The 23,358-nt window shown below is 35.3% G+C and overlaps 2 protein-coding genes across 3 annotated transcripts; both read left to right on the top strand.

Annotated features, from left to right (window-relative positions):
* The first annotated feature begins 2,634 nt into the window (after window positions 1–2,634).
* On the top strand, window positions 2,635–8,423 carry LOC140771778 (polyadenylation and cleavage factor homolog 4-like). Of its 2 annotated transcripts, none has more exons than XM_073113464.1 (7): window positions 2,635–3,053; window positions 3,801–4,166; window positions 4,825–5,640; window positions 6,257–6,643; window positions 6,830–7,228; window positions 7,343–7,879; window positions 8,213–8,423. In XM_073113464.1, exons 1-6 carry the CDS (start codon window positions 2,736–2,738, stop codon window positions 7,874–7,876), a joined length of 2,820 nt encoding a protein of 939 aa, XP_072969565.1. In that variant the 5' UTR covers window positions 2,635–2,735; the 3' UTR covers window positions 7,877–7,879; window positions 8,213–8,423. The 2 variants fall into 2 exon arrangements, with proteins under 2 accessions (XP_072969565.1, XP_072969564.1); XM_073113463.1 differs by having other exon boundaries at window positions 6,764–7,228.
* A 1,431-nt stretch (window positions 8,424–9,854) lies between these two features.
* LOC140772484 (uncharacterized) lies at window positions 9,855–23,055 on the top strand. Its single transcript, XM_073114571.1, has 16 exons — window positions 9,855–10,046; window positions 10,145–10,285; window positions 12,874–12,965; window positions 14,806–14,902; window positions 15,804–15,847; window positions 16,091–16,179; window positions 17,180–17,271; window positions 17,357–17,503; window positions 18,350–18,497; window positions 18,594–18,670; window positions 19,271–19,342; window positions 20,075–20,122; window positions 21,200–21,327; window positions 21,411–21,570; window positions 21,675–21,876; window positions 22,536–23,055. Exons 1-16 carry the CDS (start codon window positions 9,927–9,929, stop codon window positions 22,583–22,585), a joined length of 1,707 nt encoding a protein of 568 aa, XP_072970672.1. The 5' UTR covers window positions 9,855–9,926; the 3' UTR covers window positions 22,586–23,055.
* Window positions 23,056–23,358: the final 303 nt, after the last annotated feature.

Genomic DNA, 23,358 nt, shown 5'->3' with positions numbered 1-23,358 from the left:
ATTATGGAACAAGTTATTCCACTTTATTATAATAATAAAAAAATAAATTATTCATCATTATTATTATTTTTAAAAAAAGAAGCCTTTATTAATCACCTAATTTTGGCATTGAATTAATATTCTGCTCATCTGAATCCATGCATCGGCAGCCATTTGGATTTATTAAAATTTCTCAAAACAATCTTTAATGGTCAAATAAATACTTAAAGGTAGAATATATATATATATACACCAATTAATGCATTACACCCATGTTCATAATTATCTTGTATTGTTCTTGCTCACGTAGTATTGTTATTTTTTATTTCACTTCATAGAAATTGAATCTAATTTTCTTAAAATAATGTCAACGAGTAGTTTGGTTGGACATTAACATGTAGAGATTCTAAAGTTCTAGATATATGCAGCTATAAACAACTTTATTATTATTATTATTTTATAACATATATATATATATAAATATAAGAAAGAAAGAACTCAAATAATCTACGTAACTCACACCTAAAGTATAAATACAAAGGAATTAATCATAGACAAATGACGTCTAAAATGCATTAATGTTTATTTTAACAAATAAATCATATGATGAAACATTCATAAAAGATATATTAGAAACTATGGAGACCTTTGACATCTAAAATAAGATGAGCTTAAACTGTGGGTATTTATTTTTAGTTAATTCATAATTTGGTTTCTATAGATAAGTGCTTTTATTGTTGTTTTCTCTCAAAATTAATGTAATCCAGAATATTTCAAGTGATACTTTATTTCCCTCCATCATAATGTTTATAAATTTATTTTCTGATATATAATCTAACCAATATCTGATTTTAGACTTCGATTTTTAGACAACTTATTCTCGAGTTTCACCGAGGGTTTCACATATAATTTAGTTTTTATTAAACTTATACTTGTGTTGTTATTCTTATAAAATTATAATTGGATATCACAAAGGAAGACCAAATTAACCATATAAGGTTACCATAGTTTGTGAAAATTAAAAGCTTTGGAAATGCATATTTGTTGTTATTAAAGAATAAATTATCTTTCTTTTATAAATTTTACTTGATGAAGTCCATTTGGTTGCTAGAAAGAGACGATGAGATAAGGAATATAATCGTCTTTTATTGTGATTTATTTTTTTTGCAACTCGGAGATGAAATAAATGTAGGATAAGGGATAAAATTCCACTTATTTTATCCATATTTTTTTTCTAATTAAACAATAAAATAAAAATAAGGATAACACCATCATTTATCCAAAAATAAGTCCTCACATTTATCCAACTTAGGGCATGTTTAATAGAAATTTGGCTCTCCTTAGAAACTTATTATCAAGGAAAATTCTCATATTCTTTGTTTTATGTCCAAAATATGCAAGATCTTTTTTCTAAGACAAAAAAAAATAAAATAATCTACTCAAAATAACTGTAACTTTTTTTTGTGTGTGCTTATCTTTGTTTTGCATTAGCAAGTTTTCTTTTCTCCGTTGCACATTCTAACTCTATAATAATAGTATCACTATCTTTTCGACTTCCTTTTTGGTTCTTCGTTGTCGCTGCTGTCGTCGTTGCCCCTTTACTCTTCTCGTATGTATTATTTTTTTCCAAAATTTTCTAAATTAACCAACAAAATAAATTAAGCTTAATCTAAAAGAAAAAAAAATCATATGTATTTGGACTTTTTTCAAAATTTTTTTGATTATTCAAAAACTCAGAGGTAAGATATGGGTTAGACCAAAAAAAAAAAAAAATCCTCTGTGGATATAGAGACACATAAGCTCACCAAGTTTTTGGTAATATGTTTAGCCATCTAGTCTAAATTTTAAGCCGTATGCATCGCTAAGCTATTGTTTCAAACTAAATGCTGCTGAGACAATGTTAAAAGCTATCACATTGTTGAATTGCTTCTCTAAACCAACCGCATCACCAAACTATTAACTGAGTTGAGTCACTGAGGTAAGGCACCAAATAATTTTCTCTACAATAATTATTTAGGGCCAGAGAGTTGCCCACACTTTCAACTTCGAGAGGTTGAAATTCCCATGAATTATTTTCCTAATTTAGCCCACACGGGCCTTATTATTCTTTCTTGGCCACAGCCAAACGGCCCAACTAAATTAATATCTAAGGCTAATTGGGCCTGCTCAACTCTTCCTCCAAAAAGCCCAGATAACAAACATACCTTAAGGCCCCATTTGATTAGAGAACAAGAGACTCTTATTTGTACTTAAATACTATCAAATTTAGTATAACTAATATTATGATTAATATCTTCATGGTATTATTAATACCATGAATACAAGACTCCTTTTTCTATCCAAATATATATAACCAAACACAAATAAAATTAATAAGATAAAAAATAAGTATAATACTATTAGTAAATTATCTTATTCTTTATTTAACCGCCTAAATTAATTCCTATTCATTATACGAGCCATTACAAATGTCACGGTTATGACATTTGATAAAAGTACTCCTCTATACTTTGACATGTACGCCTCTCTCTCCGAATCACCCCCGGTATTCTGCTCCAGTGTAAGCAAGCCCAAATGAAGTGTAATGTTAAAAGTGTGGTGTATAAATATACCGTAATTAAAAGGAAAGCCCCAGAGTTAAAAAGAAAATAAATATCGGATCGATTTGGCTCTCTCTTCTCCTCTGCCTTTCCCATGGCTTCTCTCGATCCAAACCCTAACCCTAACCCTAGGAATTTAATCTGGGAGCGTGAGTGATGGAGGGGGAGCGGTTCCCTTCCTTGCGTGAGAACCCTAAGGCGTCCGCCTCGTTGCCTCCGAGGGCCTCGCCGCCGATCCTGGACCGGTACCGCACCATACTGCGGGAGCGAGAGGAGGAGCTGAGGGATGCCGCCGGAGAGGATGAGGATCCTCCGCCTCCTACCGCCAGGGAAATTATCCCGCTCTACGAGGAGTTGCTCGCGGAGCTCACCTTCAACTCGAAGCCCATTATCACGGACCTCACCATCATCGCCGGGCAGCACGTTGAGTTCGCCAAGGGGATTGCCGACGCCATCTGCGCGAGGGTTCTTGAGGTGGGGGCTCGCTCCCTGGAATTAGGGTTTCCGTAGCCGGATACATGGTGGTGACGAATTGTTTGATAGGAATTTGATGTATTTTGTTTAAAGTTCGGATTTTGGGGGTTAGTGGAGAACTTACTTATGCCTTATTAATAGAAAAGTTGGATATGAAATGAAGTGTTTGTGAACTGTGCCTTTTGCTCATCTGGGTCTATGGTAGTGATTGCTCTCTGGAATTTTAACAGCAATGCCCCTTAAAAGTAGTGAGAGCACCTAATACTGTCTTCTCTGAAAGTGGAAAGAAGTGTTGAAAAACTTCCGTCGTCAACACTGTTGGCATTACATTCAAAATGTGCTGACATCCACTTAACCTAGATTTTTCCCCTTCATAAGTACTAATAACCTTACAATTTGGACTGGATGGTGATGCACATAGCACAACTTTGCTCCTTCGCTATTCATTTCCTAGACTAGTTTGCTTTCCTTTCTCTGTTTAGGTGGCAATTGGTGCCCAAGAATTTGCTTAATTAAGGTCATGACACTGCTAGATTATTTGATGAACTCGCCCTGGATTTACATTTCTGTTGGGGGAAAAAAATGGATTGCATGAGAATATCCTGATCCAATGTTCTTACAATTCAGGCCTATCTGGCTAGTTGCAATGGCTCAAACGATTCACGATTATTTCTAAATGCTTTTCTGGATTTACCCTTTTGTTTTGCTTCTTATAGGAAATCTACCTGTTGATCTTTTGCCTTGCAGGTACCCGTGGACCAGAAACTACCTTCTTTGTATCTTCTTGATAGTATTGTGAAGAACATAGGTCGCGAATACGTGAAACATTTTGCAGCTTGGCTTCCCAAGGTGTTTTGTCAAGCATACAGTCAGGTCCATCCTAGTCAGTATCCTGCAATGCGACACCTCTTTGGGACATGGTCGCATGTATTCCCTCCATTAGTGCTGCAGAAGATTGAGGACGAACTCCAATTTTCTCCTTTGGGTAAACAGCGGCAATCAGGAAATGTGAACATGAGATCCTCAGAGTCTCCATCTTCTCGCCCATCTCATGGCATTCATGTAAATCCAAAGTACCTAGAAGCGCGAGGTCAATTGAAACATTCCACTACAGTAAGACCCAATTGTTCACTTCCTTTTCCATTTCCTGATACATGTAATTATCTCAGAATTAAAGAGGCTGAAATGGTGTAATGAACCTTTACTTGTGAGATTAGAAGCTATTAGCTATATCATAGGTAAATAGATATACCTTAGATAAGAGGAGTCTTAACTAGCTTCTTGTCACTTGCTAGTATGGTCTGTTGCTCTGTGAGTGAAGTCTAAAATGCTCCCTGTCTCTAAGGAGCACAGATGTTGGATGTAATAATTTATAGAGTGAACTTCAATGCACAATTTGACAATATGTATGCGGTTGCACAAGAATAGTATCAACAGAAGAACTAGTTGACATTCTGTCTTTGGCACCAACACATGATTAGATTTCTTTATCTAATTTTCCTCTTGATCTAGATGGTGTCCATCTATGGTGCAGATGCGCTCAGTGATACTTTATTGCATTTGTATTATGATTTGTCATTTTCTATCCTGCATCCTTGTAAGAAATGCTTAACCATCTATTGTCAAACACAACAAAATCGTGACACCTAAATCATCTTTCACTAGCAATCTGAGTATGTCATAAGTCAGTAGAAAGTGGTAAAATAAATTAATGAAATTTATCTCTCGATGTAGACATAATAACCTGTGATGCTTGTTAACACTTTTGCAGGAGACCCAGCATGGAAGAGGAACTTCTTCTAGCTTGCAAGATTATAGGCAAAAATCTACCAAGCAATATGATGACTATGATTACCCTCATACTGAAGTGCTTCCTCCAAGTGTTGGCACGGCAAGAGCAGGTTCTCCACGAATTGCAGCCTCCTCCATCATGAATCTAAAAGGGCCATTACCTCATACAGGAAGCAACATACCAAAGCCTTTATCTCCTCCAAGAATAGGATTGAGACCATCCAGATCCCCTCCCAGAGACAGATTCTTGAGGGGTACTTCTCCTAGGAGAGTTATTGAAAGGTCATTTCCATCGCATCCTGGATTAGATAGAGTGACTGACCCAAGTTGTAGGTTCGACAGAAATTGGGCTTCAAGCGATGCCGGACAGCACACAGAGACATCTCTGTTGTACAACCGTAGCAATGGATACGGCAAGCAACACCCCAGAGAACTCATTGATGCTTATGGGAATTATAGAGGGAAAGATACCTTAATTGAAAGGCTTCCAAAGTTGCAGCGGCTTGATGAGAATGGGATAGATAGGGAGATAACTACACAGAAATGGAAAAATTCAGAGGAAGAAGAGTATGTATGGGAAAATATGAGTCCAACTCTAGCTGACAGAAGCAGAAGAGACAACATGCCCCCCTTAGGGCCTCCTTCTGGAAACTTAAGCTTGAGAGTTGGGTTTAGTAGGCCTAGTGCTGGGCTTCTGGATTCTGGTTTTGGAAGGCGTGGCTGGTCTGCCCAAGGCCAGCTGCCAACACCTGATGACCATGCCTTTAGTGTCGAAGATAGGATGCCTCCCATTGTTGTGCGTATCTTTGCCTTCTCGTCAATATATATTTGTTTTGATACTTATATGCATTGATCTAGTAGTTGTACCTCCCATGTCAAGCTTCTCTTTTGTCAATATTTAAACTTTTCATGATAGCAATTGTAGATAAGAAACTATTAGTTCAGGTCCATATTATATTCAATTTGCAGTGTGATTCATCTTGTTAATGACATCTAGAAACCAACCATCTAACAAGGGAAAGAAGTCCAATATTGTCTTAAGATTTTGATAAGATTTGTGCTCTTGTTTTCTCTATTTCAGTTTGGACCTATATCTGTGGTAGAAATGGCCAAACTTCAGTTTCTTACATTTTTTTTGATTCACATATTTGAGTGAAACTGCCACATTTATGTCTTGGATATGCTTTGCCCTGAAGATGGTTCAGCACCTAGAGTGGATCTTCTATGCCTTTCGTTCACCTATTCGTTATAAGATGCCATCATTTTCAGCATTTATGCAGTTATTTCTCATGTCAAAAGCATTATTGTTTTAACCTAGAACCAATTCTACTTATTGTTGCTCATAATATATTGAATAAGAAACCAAATTTGTTTATCTGGAGAATGTTGTGACATTAATATGTTTCTTGCAGCCTGGTCATGGATCAAATAAGAGGTTATTGGAGAGAACTGAAATTCAGAATGACTCTTTTCTACGCTATCAGACTTCTCGAGGTACTCAAGAACCTGCAAAGTTGCCTTACATGTTTCCACCAAATCTACAGCAGAATATTGGTCCACTATCACGAGTGCGGGCACCTCAAATGCCCTCTATGGGAGGCAGGATAGAACCATCAACTTGTCAGAAACTGCCTAGCCCATTTGATAATTCACCTGATAATGAAGTGCCATTTCAGAGGTTAGCAAGTTCTCATTCTGACCTTAATGTGGATACACTCATGAAGGAGAGGCAGTACGCACAAAGACCACATTCACCTCTTCCTGCTCCAGTAGAGTGGCCTCCTCTTCAGAAAACTCATGTACAATCTTTATCCTCTATTCCACAAAATCCAAATTATTTTAGAAGTGCAGTTGTTCCTATAGAGTCTAACAAGCCATTAGTGAGTCAAGGATTCAATTCATCTTTTCTTTTGCCTCAGAAACTATATGATGCTGTTGATAGGAAAATATCAGGCACAAGTAAATTTCTACGGCTGCCGTTTCAGGAGGCTGGTTCAGCACAGCTGAATCAAAATAATCAGGAAGAAGGAACTATCATGAGAATCCAGTCCCAAGAGGTTCATGGAAGTTTTATCCCAAGTGTGCCAGCTCAGCTTTCATCTCATTTAGTAGCTCAGCCCCATATGCAAGTGCAAGCTCATGGTGTTGCTAATCCTTTATCTTCAATATCTTCTACACACCTGCATAGTATGCCTCCTTTACATGGTGGTGGCGTTTTGCCTCCATTACCTCTGGGACCACGTCCTGCCTTGTCGCAGACAGGACCTGCATCACATGGTGCTGGTTCCGTCATATCTAGCTCCCCCTCAGGTGCAATTTCAGGTCTTCTTAGTACGCTCATGTCACAAGGTCTAATTTCATTGGCATCACCAGCTGATTCTCAGGTATCTCAATTCCCAAGTATGCTTGTTTGATTTGTTCTAGTAAGTGTTCTCCCAGGATATTGTTGTTGATGTGGTTCTTCAGTGTATGGTATTTTAAAAATGTTGTGTTTGTAGGATTCTGTAGGGGTTGATTTTGATTTGGATCTTTTAAAAGTGCGACATGAATCTGCTATTAATGCTCTGTACACTGATATTCCAAGACAATGCACAACTTGTGGCCTGCGTTTTAAGTCCCAAGAGGAGCACAGTAATCACATGGATTGGCATGTAACAAAAAACCGAGTATCTAGAAACCGAAAACAAAAACCTTCTCGTAAATGGTTTGTTAGTGCAAAGGAATGGCTCAGTGGGGCAGAAACACTAGGAAATGATGTTGTTCCTGGTTTTTTGCCCACAGAAGCAGTCACAGATGAAAAGGAAGATCAAGAAATGGCAGTCCCTGCAGACGAAAATCAGAATGTCTGTGCATTATGTGGTGAGCCTTTTGAGGATTTTTACAGTGATGAGACTGAGGAATGGATGTACAGAGGCGCAGTATATATGAATGCTCATAATGGTAATCTTGAAGGTTTAGACAGGTCCCAACTGGGCCCAATTGTCCATGCTAAATGCAGGTCTGAGTCTGTCAATGTTTCTGGACAAGCTTAACCTGTGAGTATCTTAACCTTTTTGCTTTATGAACTAGAAAACTTATTATTTATACTGGCAGAGTTTTCCAAGCTTTGTAGAAGCTAGTACATGAAACAAGCTTAGACATTTGCTTGTTGTCATTTGGAATGCTAATGCTGATAATGATTATGCCATCTTCCACACCTTTTTCTCAATTTAGAATACCCTCTACAAATCTAACTGAAGGTGATCATTGACTGGCTATGCACATATACATTGTTCTGATTATTGTTTATGTACTCGAGTAATGTTTAACAAATTTGTATCCTACTCTCATGCATTATTAACCAAAATAAACTTTCGATCTATTTGTAGGAAAGCTAACAGGATGTATGATCAGCTTAAATTCTTGCGGCCGCGGCATTAGATTACCTAATCTGTAGTTACTGGAGAAATAGAGGTCGTTATGGTATGCACACCCTATACTTTTACCCTACCGGTCAAGCTTGCGTATCTTGGATCGTGTTTATTATTGTACATGTAAAATTGGATTGTAAGTTAATCCATCAGCAAATTTTATGTTCCATCCTACTCTTTACTTTGCTCTCTTGCCTTTTGCTTTTACTTCAAGGATCTTTCAGAATCTTTAGTTGCTACCAAAGTGCAGGGAGAGCGGATATATATGTTTGTTCCGATTACAGAACCATCCTAGAGCCAAATTCTGCTATATTTTCTTTCTTTCCTTTTTTTTTTTTTTTACTTTGTCCTGCAGGGAGAGTGTATTAATGAGCAGGTGGCCTTCAGACTTCTGAATGCAAGTGAGCATGGACGCATGAAGAAGCTGGCTCTCTATCCTTCTTCATGTGACCATTTTGCTAGAACTCCATTTTTGTTCTCTTTTTTCACTTCTCCCCCAAACTTTCATTGTATAGACATAGTAAAAGTTGCACCTAGTGCTGTTGTTGTAGTGATGTTCTGTTTGATACAACTTAATGTTGTTCGAACTCAAATTTTTCAGTGTTCTTGTAGCATTCCTTCTAATTGTTTCATGGCGAGTACATGCCAATTTCTTGTTCTCCTATATTTGTACATATAAGTAATTTCCTGATGTTTTTACTGCTCATACTTGAGAAGATTGTTAGTATCTCAATTGTTGTAACCCTCTCAGAACATTTCAGCCTGCTGTCTTAGGTTACCTAAGAGGCTCAGCGTTGTTACAGCTTTTTATATTTTAGCCATGAATCTCTTTATTATCTTGATAAACTTCAGTGGGTTGCTTTCTCCAATCTCTAGACCCATTTGGAATTGAAGCCCCCAGTTTGCCTGAGGTTAAGCACGATGCATCAGTATTTATATTTCCATGTTTGTGCTGTTGGATGAACGATAATGTATTAATTCTGATTGTGCCTTTAAAAAAAATTATATGAGGTCACACACTCACAATTGCAGGATTTGTATATAGGTTGACCTGAATTGAATTGAATTTAAATTATTGATAGGAAGGTTTAGTCAGAGAGAAAAAAGGAGGAAATAAACAGATAATATATCAAAGAAAATTTTTTGTGATTCTTATTGAATCATAAGAATTATTGGTTTTTTTAATCTAATTTTTTTTAAAATTAGAAAGATAAGTTAGTTATATTTTATCTATCTCTCTTAATTAATTAATTAATTTATAAAAAATAAAAAAATAAATTGGTAGAATTTTTCACTTCTATTATTAAGAAAACAATTATAAAAATAGGTAATAAAAAAATACTTAAATTTAAATTTACTCATCGATTAATCTAGTCGTATATGTAAAATGTCTATATACCCCTTAATTTATGAACAAATAAAAATTAATTTTAATAACTAATTGGTTAGTATTGAACCAATGCTCTTGGTATTAGCACGCTAATAAGTCACAATTAAGGTAGAAAAATGTAATTTAGCCAAGCACACGCCCTATGTAATTAAAGTAATAGACGAGGTCTTATGTGTAAATAACGTTAGAGCAAGCGGCTACCATTGACGAAGCTACTACTACAAGAAAGCAAGAAGAACCACGAAGCGAAATCGAATCAAAGAACAGCCGAACTGGAAAATCATGGCGACGACGACGAGTAGAGATGGAGACTATGATTTCCACCTGCGATCCCTCTCCGCTAATGCAAGGGATTCCTCCGCCGCGAGCGATCCCGCCTCCGACCCTTATCTCCTCCAATCCGTACCTCCCCATCTCTTCCTCCTCTAGATTTCGTAATGTTTTGATCTCTTTCTCCTTTTGGCGAAATCTTGACGCGAATTGCGCTTGGTGTCTTGAAGGTGAGGAGGATTTACGAGATATGCAAAGAAGTGGGCTCGGAGGAGTTGGTGGCTAGGGCTCACCCACATATAAACAAGCTCTTCCAGCGATGTATCTCGGCGCTGCAGCAATCTCAGACGTCTAGTGGAGTTCTTTTGTTGGTAGGTATTGATTTGGATTTGGTTGTTTTGTTTAGTAAATTGCTCATTTCTTGAAATATTTGAAGAGGATATTTAGATGAGTATTCTATTATCTGTTGGTGACAATGCCTGTATTTGGTAAAGGTAGCCTTTTCTCCATTTCTGTTGGTTTACAATATCCCGGATGTCTGAAAGTCATGTGCATGCTTGTGTTGTATATGTATAGAGGATAAATAGTATGTGTACCTACAAAATGGGATGTTGAAGTTTCGAATGGATCACCAACTAGAGTTGGTGGTTACTCTTCCCCATGTAGTAGAGTTGATCGACTCCAGCACCAAATAATTATTGTGGAGAAAATTGTCCGGTGATTTGGTGATTTAGCTCAACGGCTCGACTTGGTTGATGGTTTTACGGTGTGACTATCTTGGAGAAGCAGCTCAACAGCACAATGATTTGGAACAAGTCCCGGCGGTATTTAGCTTAGAGCAATTGTTTGATAATAAATGAGATCTAAGTGTCTCTATCTGAGAGAGTTGATTATTTATCTAGTCCATATCTAACCTTCAAGCTCTTGAATGATAAAAAAAAAGTTTTGTATCGATCTGTTATTTAAAATTGATAGTCAGACAAGTAGTTCATTTAGAATTTTGGAAAATAATGGAGTTTGTTAGTCTTTTCTTCATTTCCATGGATGTGTTGTATTATTGGTGACATTGTACTGTATGTAACTGTTAATATGTGTCATCTCTGTGCTTATGCAATGCATGCTGTTGGCATAGATACTGTGTATGTAGAACTTTGTAGACATACATATGGTGCATTTGCATCACATCGTTTAATTTCTTGTGGTGTGTTTTATCTATGAATTGGCACTGACTACTCAGATTAAAGAAATTTAACTAAGTGTTTTAAACGTTGGAGTTACTTTTTGATTTATGTATGGATTTTGAGTTATCAAAGATGTTGCAGACTAATACATGTATGGAGAACATAGTTACATACTTTTGGCAAATAATAGTTGAGTTGCTTTGTATACATCTAATTAGTTTGGAGAATATATAACATAGTTACATCTTATAGATACGATTCCTGTCTATCCAATATTTGAGTGGTGATCTGTTAGGCCTATAAACTAGGTTGACAGCCAGAGTACGTCAAAGGCTCAAAGTGACAACTCATCTTTGTTTTAGATATGGGTTTGGATTTTTATGTAGTTATCATGCCGAAGCTCCTTTTGCCTTCTATAAAGAGGTTATCCAAGTTCATGATAATAGTTTTCCTAGCAATGATTATATTAGCTTGGCTGTGTGGCCATTATGATAGATTAGTGGATGGCAATAAGCGAGTTCAGTTGCTGATTTTTCAATTCACAACGGAAGAACAACTAGATAAGGTGCAATCATATAAAAAAAATAAAAATAAACAGCATAAATCAATCATGAGCTTTCGTAGCAGTTATCTATATTCCATAAGTTGTACAATATGTCAATATCATAGACTGTAAATGGTATGAGCCAAACAATGGGCTTTATTTATCCAGTAAATTACACAATATCTGTCCTTTTCCATAGACCCCTGTTTATATGCAACAACCTTATTTCAATACTTCCTACAGCCTAAACAACCCGTCTTTTATTAAAAAATTTGTCACTAAATAGGACTTCAAATTCAAAATGGGAATTTTGTTTGGCAGAAATTCTGGAAGTGTACCAACATATTAGTACTATTTCATTGGATTCAGATACTTTGGGCATGAATTATCATACATTAAATGGCTGACAAAGCTTCCATCAAATATCAAATGACTGAGCTACTTGAGCTTGGGGAATGTCAGACAAGATACCTATTATTGAGCTATATTAATATCATGTACAATTTTGGTAACTTATTGTGTAACTATGTCCAGAATGAGCCTTTATTTGTTCACCATATGCATGATTGTCGTAAGTCCGCTTAATCAATGGTACTCAGGACCAAGAAGGTGTAAAGACGGTCTTTGCGATTCACCTTACCAGGTCTATTATTTTGATATGTTTGAGGTTGGACCTGGAGTTCCTAAGGCAAATCTCCATCCTACTGCTTTCTTATATTAATGTCAGATGATAAAAGAAATGGGATGCCTTCAAGGCAAATATTGTTAGAAAGGTTTGTAATTTAGTAATTTACAAGAGACGAACAGACAAATCATAGATTTGAAACATGAGTGAAAGAATGACCAATGGAAGATTGTCTACTGCAACAAGTACACTCATATAAGTTATAACATTATGATGATGCCTAATTATTTCATATTGCTCAATTGGATTTGCGACACCAAGCTATGGTTTCTTTGTTTTCTGCTGTTCAATAATTGTTTTAGTGAAAGTTTTATGGCTTTATGCTATTCATTTTCTCGTCATTCTCTTACCTCAGAACTCTCTCAAATTAACTCAACTAGCATTTAACACTAAAAACTCTTTTACTTATGAATGTAATCTGTTGCAAGTTACTTTGAGTATCATCTCAACTTCGTTTACTAAGTTGCATTCCATTATATTATCTTTTTAATGTTAATATGAAAGAGATGTTGCTAACTCTTCTTGCAACTTTTTCTTCTTTCCATTCAGACCATCCTCCAATTTTTTCTTGATTTTGGAGAAGTAGTTCTTCATGATGCTGATCCCAGTTTAAGATCCTTCTTCCGCTCATGCTTAAGTAGGTAATGGATTTCTCACATGCACTGACAGTATTTAAGTCGTGTTATGTTATATGAAAGATGAATGAGTAATTTATTTAAATTTGGCCATTCTTGTACTGGATCTTACTTAAGGTTAGATGCATTTCTTTCTTCTCGTCTGTCCTTTTACTGTAGGATTGCTATATTGTCTTCTAGAGGTCTATGTGAATATAAAACTAGAACTATTTTCTTCATCTTCTTACTCTCATAAGGTTCTGCACTGTGCCTCTTATGACTCCTTGTTTAGTATAATACCTGTTGATGGATGAACACCAGTAATAAGGTTGCTGTCTTTTTGCCGAGATTATCCAAATCTAAAGACATATTTTGCCATGTAACTAATAAAGCTGGTCTCTTTACTTTCCTTTCCCATTCTTAGTTTGTGTCTTTGTGATATACCCTTCTTTAACATTTCATGAGATTTAAGTGTACCCCTTTTAAGAATCATAAATTCATACCTCTATGAACCAATTAATTCCATTATTATGTTGGACATTTCATGAAATTATGACATGTATAGCACATTTTGATACGAACCGACTTGGGGTTGATTCGAATCGCAGATAGTTTTGCACAATTGAGGGAGAATATTCGCCGAATAATTTTGGGATGCCAAAAGATTACGAAACTAGTTGGAATAATTTCTTAACTTCCAGATTAGGTTTTTGATATTCAGACCCTTTTTAGATTGGGATGATATTGGGGTCTAATCTGGATGATAAACCGACAGTGGTGTAGATGGCGAGTGTCGATCAGTTTGTCGATGATAATAGAGATGGCGTCGATGATGGTGGTTAGGTAGATTGATAGTTTAGAGGAGAAGGGAGAGAAGTAGGCTTGTTTTACAGGATTAGGGGGATTGGCGGACGAGGGAGATTAGAAGCTAGACGATACCGTTCCGACAGGAGAGGCGATGTTGGTTGATAAACAGGGAGGAGAGAGATTGAGGCCAAAGTTGAGAGGGGAGATATTAGGGATGGAAGAACAAAAGCCAATTAGTCTTTCATACTTGCATACCTAAGATACAAGCCATAGGACCGTGTTTATAGAGATTAAATCAAAAGAGTCATAAACAAACTTAACTAAACCAGTCTTCTTTATCTTTTTTAGATTTGTCATTTATTTTATTATAGATAGATTTTAAATCTGGAAAAATCTTGAATACATAAATTGTAGATTTTGAGATTGGTGATTTTATCTATGTGGTTTTATTATATTCCGATACCTAAAGAATATCTTTTGAATATTTTCCTGAAATTGCAGAGTTGGATTTAGTTAATTAAATATATTTTTAATCTACTTAGACTCTATCTAAACTATAAAAGTAGATAAGATATATAGATTCAACCCATTGTGCCCATTGTGCCCTTAATATAATCCAAGCTAACCCGGTTCGCCATCACATTTCATATAACATAAGAAATTATGCATCTAATTAAGAGAAAGAGTTATATGAACAAATAAATTGACTGTTATAACTTATAACCACAATGCAATCCTAAATATCTGGAAGCACTCAGAATGGTCAAAAATTGGCTACATGGATTAAATAAGCCTCATCATTAGTTGGATCATCTTTTATTTTCTACTTTTTTGTGTGACCAACAATGGGGCATATCTTGCTTGCTGCATAAGTGAGAATCCTACCGATCATTTGATAATAATCTAGATGTTATGTTGGCAGTTATTGCTCAAGCCAAACTGAAAATGTCATGCTCAATTTTGCATTATGCTTACTACGTTTTCTCCTCTACGAAATTTGAATATAGTTGTCTAATATAGTTAGTCCCAGTCATTTACATTCTCTCTTTGTTTCTAGCAGAGAGTTTGCGGACCCTGTTGTTGCAGAACATGCACTTGAGTTTCTTAATGTGAACAAATCAAAGCTTCTAAGTTCTTTTCCCACGTTGCTTCCTCAGGTACTATAGAATGAACATTATTTAAATGTTAATAAATGTAGTGGCCTATGCCATTAAAAGGGGAGACTTGAATGTCCTGCATATAGAGTAAGTTGCAGTTTGTCTATTCGAAAGGCTGAGAAAGCACCCCATCTTAATACCCTTTTTAAGCATTATATCTCCTCATGCTTCTCTTCAACAATAAGCAATTCCAAATGGATTTTTAGAGGTTATCTTCTCTATTGTAAGTTTGTAACTATTTTTATCTTTTTATCAGTTGAAGCAACATGAACAGCATTTCTATTTACTGCTTTCAGGATATAGGTGAGAAGGCTAGAGGGTTAAAATCTTAATGGACTAGCTCTCACATATAGCTGACGAAATTGCCCATCCTGCATTTTCTTAGTTTCTCTTTTTTCTTCAATTTAATTTACGGAAGGTGTTTTAGCTTGTTTATTGCATTTTTGCAATTTTTTTTGAGACTTTTGAAACAAAGCATGTGAAATTGCTGGTTCATTTCATTTGCAGAATCTTTTTATATTTTATTTCTAGTGCACCATTTTTTTTTGTTTGGACCTTGATATTTGTTTAATCTGTTTTCTTTTCTAATTTGTTTTAATGGAGAGATGAGAATTTTTTGACCAATCATTCTGACTTCAAACTTTTCATTGTGTTATGATATCATTCATTAAAATATTTCATGTGACGTTGTATTTTTTTTCCTTGGCAAAGTTATTAGGATTGTGCACAATGAGAGTGACGAGAAATCTACTTTATAAATTTAATTTTCTAATTTGTTTGTAATTACTTAATTCCAATACTAACATGTTTAGCTTTCTAAATTTCTTGTTCTAATTTGTTTGTAATTACTTAATTGCAATACTATATTTGTGGCTTACTTATGAAGCTTATTCATCTGCAGTTCTTTCCATTGCTCTTAAAGTTGATTGCATGGAATGGTGAGAGGTATATTCTGCATTTTGTGACTCTTCTTTGGTTCTGTTTATTATGTTGTCCTTTCACACCATTTTGCAAAAGAAAGCCTTCTTAGACAGAGTGGTTCAGAGATTTATTATTTTTCCAAGTTAAGAACTTCCACATACATCAGAGTTTTCATGACAATTCCAAAGGACTTGTTTTTATCCAACCTAGCTAGGATATCTAATTGCCAGTACTAGCATTTAATCATCTTGTTTATTTTAATTCCAGATTAGAGAAGTTATTTTGTGCGATTCTTCCAGCAATGATGTCGACGGGGTCATTTCTTCCTCTATTTCCATCACTTTTGGATTTGCCAAGTGAGACTGCTATGAAATAAACACTTTTTAGTATGAGCTGATCTTGAAATAATGAGTTTCTATCATGTCTATCAATTTTGTTTTTCAAGTAATATAATACTTGATCCTATCAATAAATTCTGTAATATAATCCTCTTTTGATCGTTCAACAATCTGTTCTGTGTAATCAACTATCAATTTCTATGACAGTGCCTTCTTTATTGGAAGTTAATATCTTAGGATATTTTTATATCAGGACATAATGTTGGATGTCTTATTGAATGAAAATAATCTATTTTTATCATAATCATGTTGTCCTTTAGTAATTCTTTGGTGAAGCTTTATAAACTGTAATTAACTAAATGTGAAATTTATATGATATTGAATAGAAAGTTGATGCTTGATAGGAGGCAAGCAATAGAAAAACAGTTCATATCAATATAATTATCAGTGTAGCAGCATAGCTTGTGGATATTCCTATTTTCTGTAAGCAAGATTTACTTGTCGCTGCAAGAAGATCATGCTGGTAGAGTCTATTGACCTGAAAATTAGGGGTCAGTGCCTTATATCGTTTTGTAGCATCAAATCATCAATAGATGTTAATATTGTCATTCGCTGCTACTTACTAGTATGCACCAAATGAAGTACATAAGATTGATTAGGGAGGATGAAGTATTAAATGTATTTAATTGATGGTTAGAATCCATCAACTGAGAAAAAGTTAAAAGTTAATCGCTTGAGTTACCCTAATGTGAGTTTAGCTCAACTGTTGAAAGTAGTCAGTATGAGACTGAGTTATCCCGAACATTTTACGCACCCGCCTTTTACTCTTTCCTTTTACATCTCTTGGTGCTAGGAAGTTTCATTTGAAGTTTTGAACTATTGGACTACATTGAGTCCAAATTTGTGGTCATGGAAACTGAAGTAACATTTATATTGGCTTTTTTATTCGCATAGAATATAAAACTGAAGTATGCACTTGTTTCTGACTTTTTATGCTTTTCTGATGCACATTGAACAGTACTAGTGGTAGCATTAGAAAAGGTGGAGAAGAACTCGGGCCCCCTCATTGGCAGTAGTATAGCTTCTATTCAGAAGAGTACGGCTCCTGAGGTTATTTTTGAACTTGGGCTAAAACTTATAATTATATGTAGACCTATCTTTGACCCATGATGTTCTTCTTATATCCCCATGGCAGATGCTTCTTGCTTTGATGGATGAGGCTTATACTGGATCAAGCATAGAAGATCGAGGCGGTGATTCTGGATCTGATGATAGTAGTACCATAGATTTTGCTGATCCAGTTTTTCTTGACCTTCTAAAAGATGAGAATGATGGAATCGCTGTATGTCCATCCTTGTGCAATAAGAAGTAGTAAGAGTAGTTCTTGTTTATCAACTTCTTAGAATTCCAGTTTATGCTCATGATGCCAATTTCTTCATTATAGTTTATTGACCAAATTGAATTAATATGATCTACAGAGCTCCAACTGATACTATTGGAAGTTTGAAATTATCATGATTGTACTATTTTCCTGAAATTCCAAATTACACATATTTTGATGATTGTTCTCTGACATTTTTAAGATTACAGATAGATGTTTGTCTGTTATGGTTTTCTTCTGACATTTTTAAGATTACAGATAGATGTTTGTCTGTTATGGTTTTCTTCTGACATTTTTAAGATTACAGATAGATGTTTGTCTGTTATGGTTTTCTTATAAGTAGCATCTAGGCATTTGTACTGCAGATGGTTTGAGAGTCAACACTAGCTTCCTTGGTGGCCATGTGCTATAATTCCTCCATAAGCACCACGTACACCTTAAATAATCTGATAGATCAATAAGGTAGTCCCTTGAAGCTAACCATATGAAGACGATCAACCTGTCCAAATTTACTCTTTTAACCATAAACATATTACATCATCCAAAATATGTAAAGAAAAGTACAACCTTAAATCTTCATATATAATGCAAAGAAACAGACAGAATATAGAGGGTAGATTTTTGCTTCTAATATCCTGGAAGGAACAAACTTGAGGCACCAGAGGTGCCATTCTCATTAGTCCCCAATTGCGTGCATCTTTATCTCCCATCATGGAAACTCTCGAACACATAAAATGATAAAATGCCGTCTTCATTTTGCCTTCAAAAAAGATTTGACTGCTTTCTGTATTTGTTTTTATGTTTCAGGAACGTCATTGGGCATCTCCTGCAGTGGTTGCAACCCTGCAAGCTGCTGTCAGCACCTCTAAGTCAGATAGGCTGAAACAAGCACTTCAGATGACACCACGGTTTCTTTCCTTGTATATCACAGTAGCATTACAAGATGTTAATGATTGTATGTTTCTTGTTTTTATTAATTATATATCAGGATGTATTCATTTCTGTTCATCCAATGGTATTTATACAACTGACTCTTTCACATGACGTCCAGCACTCTTATGTGCCCTGATTCCACTTCTTATGTCAAGATATGCTACAATCTTCCCCGACAAGGTTTTCTCTTTTGAGGTAAGTGGGTAAACCAGAAAAAATTTCGTTATCTCACTTTTTGGATTATAGTATTAATTTGAAAATCATGAGTGTATTTTATGAAGTGTGTTAGGAATTCAAATTTCAAATGTTGCAAGATAAAATCAAAAGGCGGGGCCAGGTTAATCCAAATTTGTTGTTTAAGTGATGGAACTAAAACATCAAAATAGTTCCTAGAGCAGTTAGATACATGGAAATCTCTCATTTATTTGCCTGCCTTTTAGTTGTTCTTTTTTTGGATCAGAAAAAAGCATTTGTATGAACTATGAACTTAAACTCTCACCTTCCCTGATATTACTTCCTAGTTCTTAGAGGTCTAAGTAGTCTCTAAACATTCTATTAGATATGTAGAGAAACCATGTAAATACTTGAGTTCAGTTTCTAGAAGTTTCTTGGAGGTATCAGCAATTCTGGATATGCTTTATACAAGTTCCTCTTCCAAACCAGAACAAAAAAGAAAAAGAAAAAAAAAGAAAAAAGAATTTTAATATCCTGAAATAGCTTTGCATCTTAGCTCTCTTTTGTAATGTAGGAGGCAAGTTTCTTTCTTTATTTTTTTAACAATTAAAATCATTGTAGGTCAGGAAGAGGCTTTCAGATTTCATGTTGGCTACATTTCAAAAGTTTCCTGATTGCATTGCATTATTGAAGGTACTACAACATTATCTTACATTCTCTCTATCAAAAATTAGTTTTATTATGCTGCCATGGCATTACAAATTTGCATTTATCATTTGTTCTTGGCTTCATGAGTGCATCTTACTTATCTCCATCAAGGATCTACGATATGCATTATGCACCAAGCACCAAGCTAAAGATTGCTTAAACTTATTCTCTTTTACTCAACTTTGTAATATGGATTGCCATTTGAAGTAGCGAATGCTGGTAAGCAATGATAACTAGGAGTCCTTAAGTGCTTAAAATTTCTTAGTAAAGATGATATCTAGGAGATTTCTATTGGACTAACTTATGGGATAATAATGAGTCCTTATTAGTAGATCTTTATTAATTTGCAAACCAGGCAGTAATTGAATAATTGCAGCAAAACAACTTTATTGTAGTTTAAAATTTAGATAACCAGCTTTGTTGTAGTTAGTAGTGCTCTTATCTGCATCTCCATTCATTTGTTTAAGGAATTTAAGATATCCAAGCCAAGCTTAGTCATATGATGGCATCTGTTGCCCATGATTTTCTGATTCATTTCCATTTCCAGCAGACTTAAATCTCAATGTTCCATTTCCCACCTATTGACAATTATACTGAGTAACCAATATATGCCTATTTTATATTTAGTCTTTAAATGCTTGCTTGAGATGCTAAAAATATAGTCTCTTTGTGGTTAGTATTTGACATCATTTTGTTATCTCAAAAATGTCTATACAGAAGCCTATCATTGACAGGCTTGGAGAAGCTTATGACAATCCTGCAAAGGCAAGACTATCTCATCTATTGTGCATTTCCCTTTTTCTCCTAATTAAAAGTTAGTAGAGCCAAAGATGCTGCTTTCTTTCCTTATGTTTTGCTTTTTTTTTTTTCCTCCAATATATTTGAGATAATCATCGACTGAAATTGATACTTATGTTGCTATATATGCACCAACAATGGTACCTAAGAATCTATATTTCTTTTCTCATATATGAGTATGTTTCTCCAAATAAATGATTTAAGTTGTCAAATCCAGTGTGTTATTTAAATTTCTGGAGGACAAGAAAAGATTCTTTTTTGCTCTTACTCATCTTTCTCAAAACTTTGATAGGAGCTGTGCTGAAAATCATGATAGCCCTGAAATTTATTAGGAACTAAGATAAGGATCATTGGAACTTTAATCTGACATTTATATAGTTAAACTTGAGGGTCTTCTGCCCTCATAAATATAGCGGATGTTTCAGTCGCCAAATTTAAGAACTTCTATATGATTAACAATCTGCGGTACCATTAGTGGTAATTTTATATTTTCTTATTTTCTTTGATCTAGTCTGACTTTTAGTGTATGACCTAGCCACTTATTTGCTGGCATTTGAAAGATCTTGAAAACACAATTGTTCCTGTCAGGAGAGTTTTATTGTTTAGAATCTTTTCAAGCCAATATAAGGATTGGTGTGCCTGTTATTACACGGTTATTATGGTGAGCTACCAGTTAGATTGCATTTCCATTTTGATTGTTTGCTGGCCAGTATAGTAGCTGCCTAAGAAATTTATTATCTTGAAGCTACAGAAGGAATGAAAAATGAATATATTAGTCATTCTTCTTATGCCATATCTGCCTTATTGTACTTATTCTTAAGTAGTTCCAAAATGCAAATGTTCTGGCCATAGAACACATACACTGTAATGCTCTCCTGAGAAGTATTCCTTTTCATTTATTCGATATTCGATGTTTATGCGGTGCGCTAAGGACATGGTTTATGATAATATATGTAGGTTTGTTCCTATCTATATTCTTTTGTCAAAGCCTTGGGAAGAAAAACACTTAACATGCTAACTTTCTAAGACAATGTTCTTATTCAGACAGAATTGGCATTGCATTTATGTTGGGCTATTGGGGAGCATGGAGCAGGAGGCATATCTCACAAGGATGTAGGTCGTGAGCTATTTGAGAGCTTAGAATTGCTTGTATATGAGAATCTATCGACTAGGTTGGTTTTACAATAATCAGTGTTGCTTTGTAAGATTATCACATGAAATTTGTTATTCACTTTCTCCTCCATTTGTTGGGTAGTCGTTTGGGCTTGAGCCAGGAAATAGCTGTTGATTCAGGGGGTATTTCTTCCAGAAGGTCTTCTCAAGCTAGGCTTCTTTGCTTTGTAGTGACAGCTATTGCAAAGCTTGCGACCTGCCATAATGAGTTGCTTCCCAGGGCTCGTGTGTCATTGGCTAAAGTATGTCTTTTATTGTCTAAACATCAGAAAATTAAGACAACTTTGTCACATGTATAACAACATATCCTGTCAAAAGTAGTGAATTGTTATTTTGCTTCCTATAGGTTGCTCGTTCTCAAATCTCAGACAAGAGGGTCTGGAGACGTGCTTGCGATTATTTGGGACTAATGAATGAACCAGCAATTGCTTTGTCTGTTTTGGGACCTTCCACTGACAAAGTCCATGGACCTGGTATAGTTAACTGGAGTGAAGGAGGCTCAAAGATGATCGCTCACATTCCATTTTACATTCTTAATGAGCAAGAAGGTAAAGACACTTGATAAACTATATCTATCGACCTAAGGTTTAAATGGAACCTGAGTTTAGCAACTGAGAAACAATTAGTCTAAACATCATAGGAATCAATCATGCATAGGTTATTAATTGCATGTAGCAGATGTTCCAGTTGAACTTTAGTACTATTGCTAGATACAAGTTACACTTACACCAAGATTATGGCCATGCAATTCTCCTCGAAGCCTTAATTAGATGCTACAATAAATTCATCAGGTGAGATAAATGTTCATTCTCTGGAGGAATGATGCTTGTGTGCGTATATATGATATCATGGTCTTCTTCAGTTTGAAGTCCTCACAGAGTTAAATTACTTGCATATGCCTTGATCATAAGCTGCTCAACCTGTTATTTGGTTAGACCAGTGGTAGAAGTTGTCAAGGAAAAAGGAATGTCAAAACTCTTTTATCATGCTATGCAATTTGTCTTCAGTTTGAACTTTCGTTTAGCATAGATAGGCTAAATACAAGACCTTGTAAAGTTATAACAATAATGACTACTCATATTATCTGTCATAGTCATAGTTATGTATTACGTCCTTCATGATTAGCTTCTTTTCCTCATTCTTTATCTTTGTTCTTTGTGGTAGTAGCATTACAAAGGAATTCATCTTCTGAACGCTTATGTTGCAGGTCCGCCCTTCCACGATTTTTCCTACGCTGATATCTTTCCAAGGGAATAGGATGCCCTTTATTATGTGTGGTGCATCTGAGGAAGCAGTAAATTTTTCCATGACCTCATTTTTGCATGGCCATGCATCTTAAGAGGCTATACTGCAGGAAATTACCCTGATTCGAAACTCTCATGCGGAAGCCACCTTCCCTACATTTCTTCTCATGTAAATCACCAGCATGCCGATATAGTTAGTGGACAGTGGTGATTATGTAAAAGCAGTGACAGTGTGCATTTCCATGTCCTTTTGGTAATATAGTTATATTAAATCTCACATGCTTCAACTGTTGCGATCAATTTTAAACATTGAATAAGATATTTCGATCATGTTGTATTATAAAGTCTGTCAACATTTGAATTCTCATTTTCAAAATTCTTGTTCCGCTTCTAATCTAAGCAGAAGCGTAAGGATTATACAAGTATTCTTGATGGATTAGGGTAGTGATATATATCATATGTTATCTTCTGAGAATGACGCTATTAATTATGCACTTTTGGTTTGAGTCGGTTAAAATGTCAGCCGGCTCAGCTCGTGCAGTACTGTACTACTGTGTTGTTGGGGATCATACATTTGATGGTATTATGAGTTGCACCTATTTCCTCGTGCATGACTGCTCAGCACCGTCCATACTTTGTCTCAGAGTCCATGTTGTTGCATAGAAAAAGTCTTTTAATTTTTAAAATAATAAAAATGGGTTTTTATATGCATATTTTATGTAAATTGTGTGTATTTTATTGTAAAAAAAAGTGTTTATCTGGAATAAAAAATAAATGCTCTAAAGA

This window comes from Typha angustifolia, chromosome 12 (genome assembly GCF_048772165.1).
Source record: "Typha angustifolia cultivar Huaian chromosome 12, ASM4877216v1, whole genome shotgun sequence".
NCBI classification, from domain to species: Eukaryota; Viridiplantae; Streptophyta; class Magnoliopsida; order Poales; family Typhaceae; genus Typha; species Typha angustifolia.
This window is presented reverse-complemented; position numbering and strand designations above follow the sequence as displayed.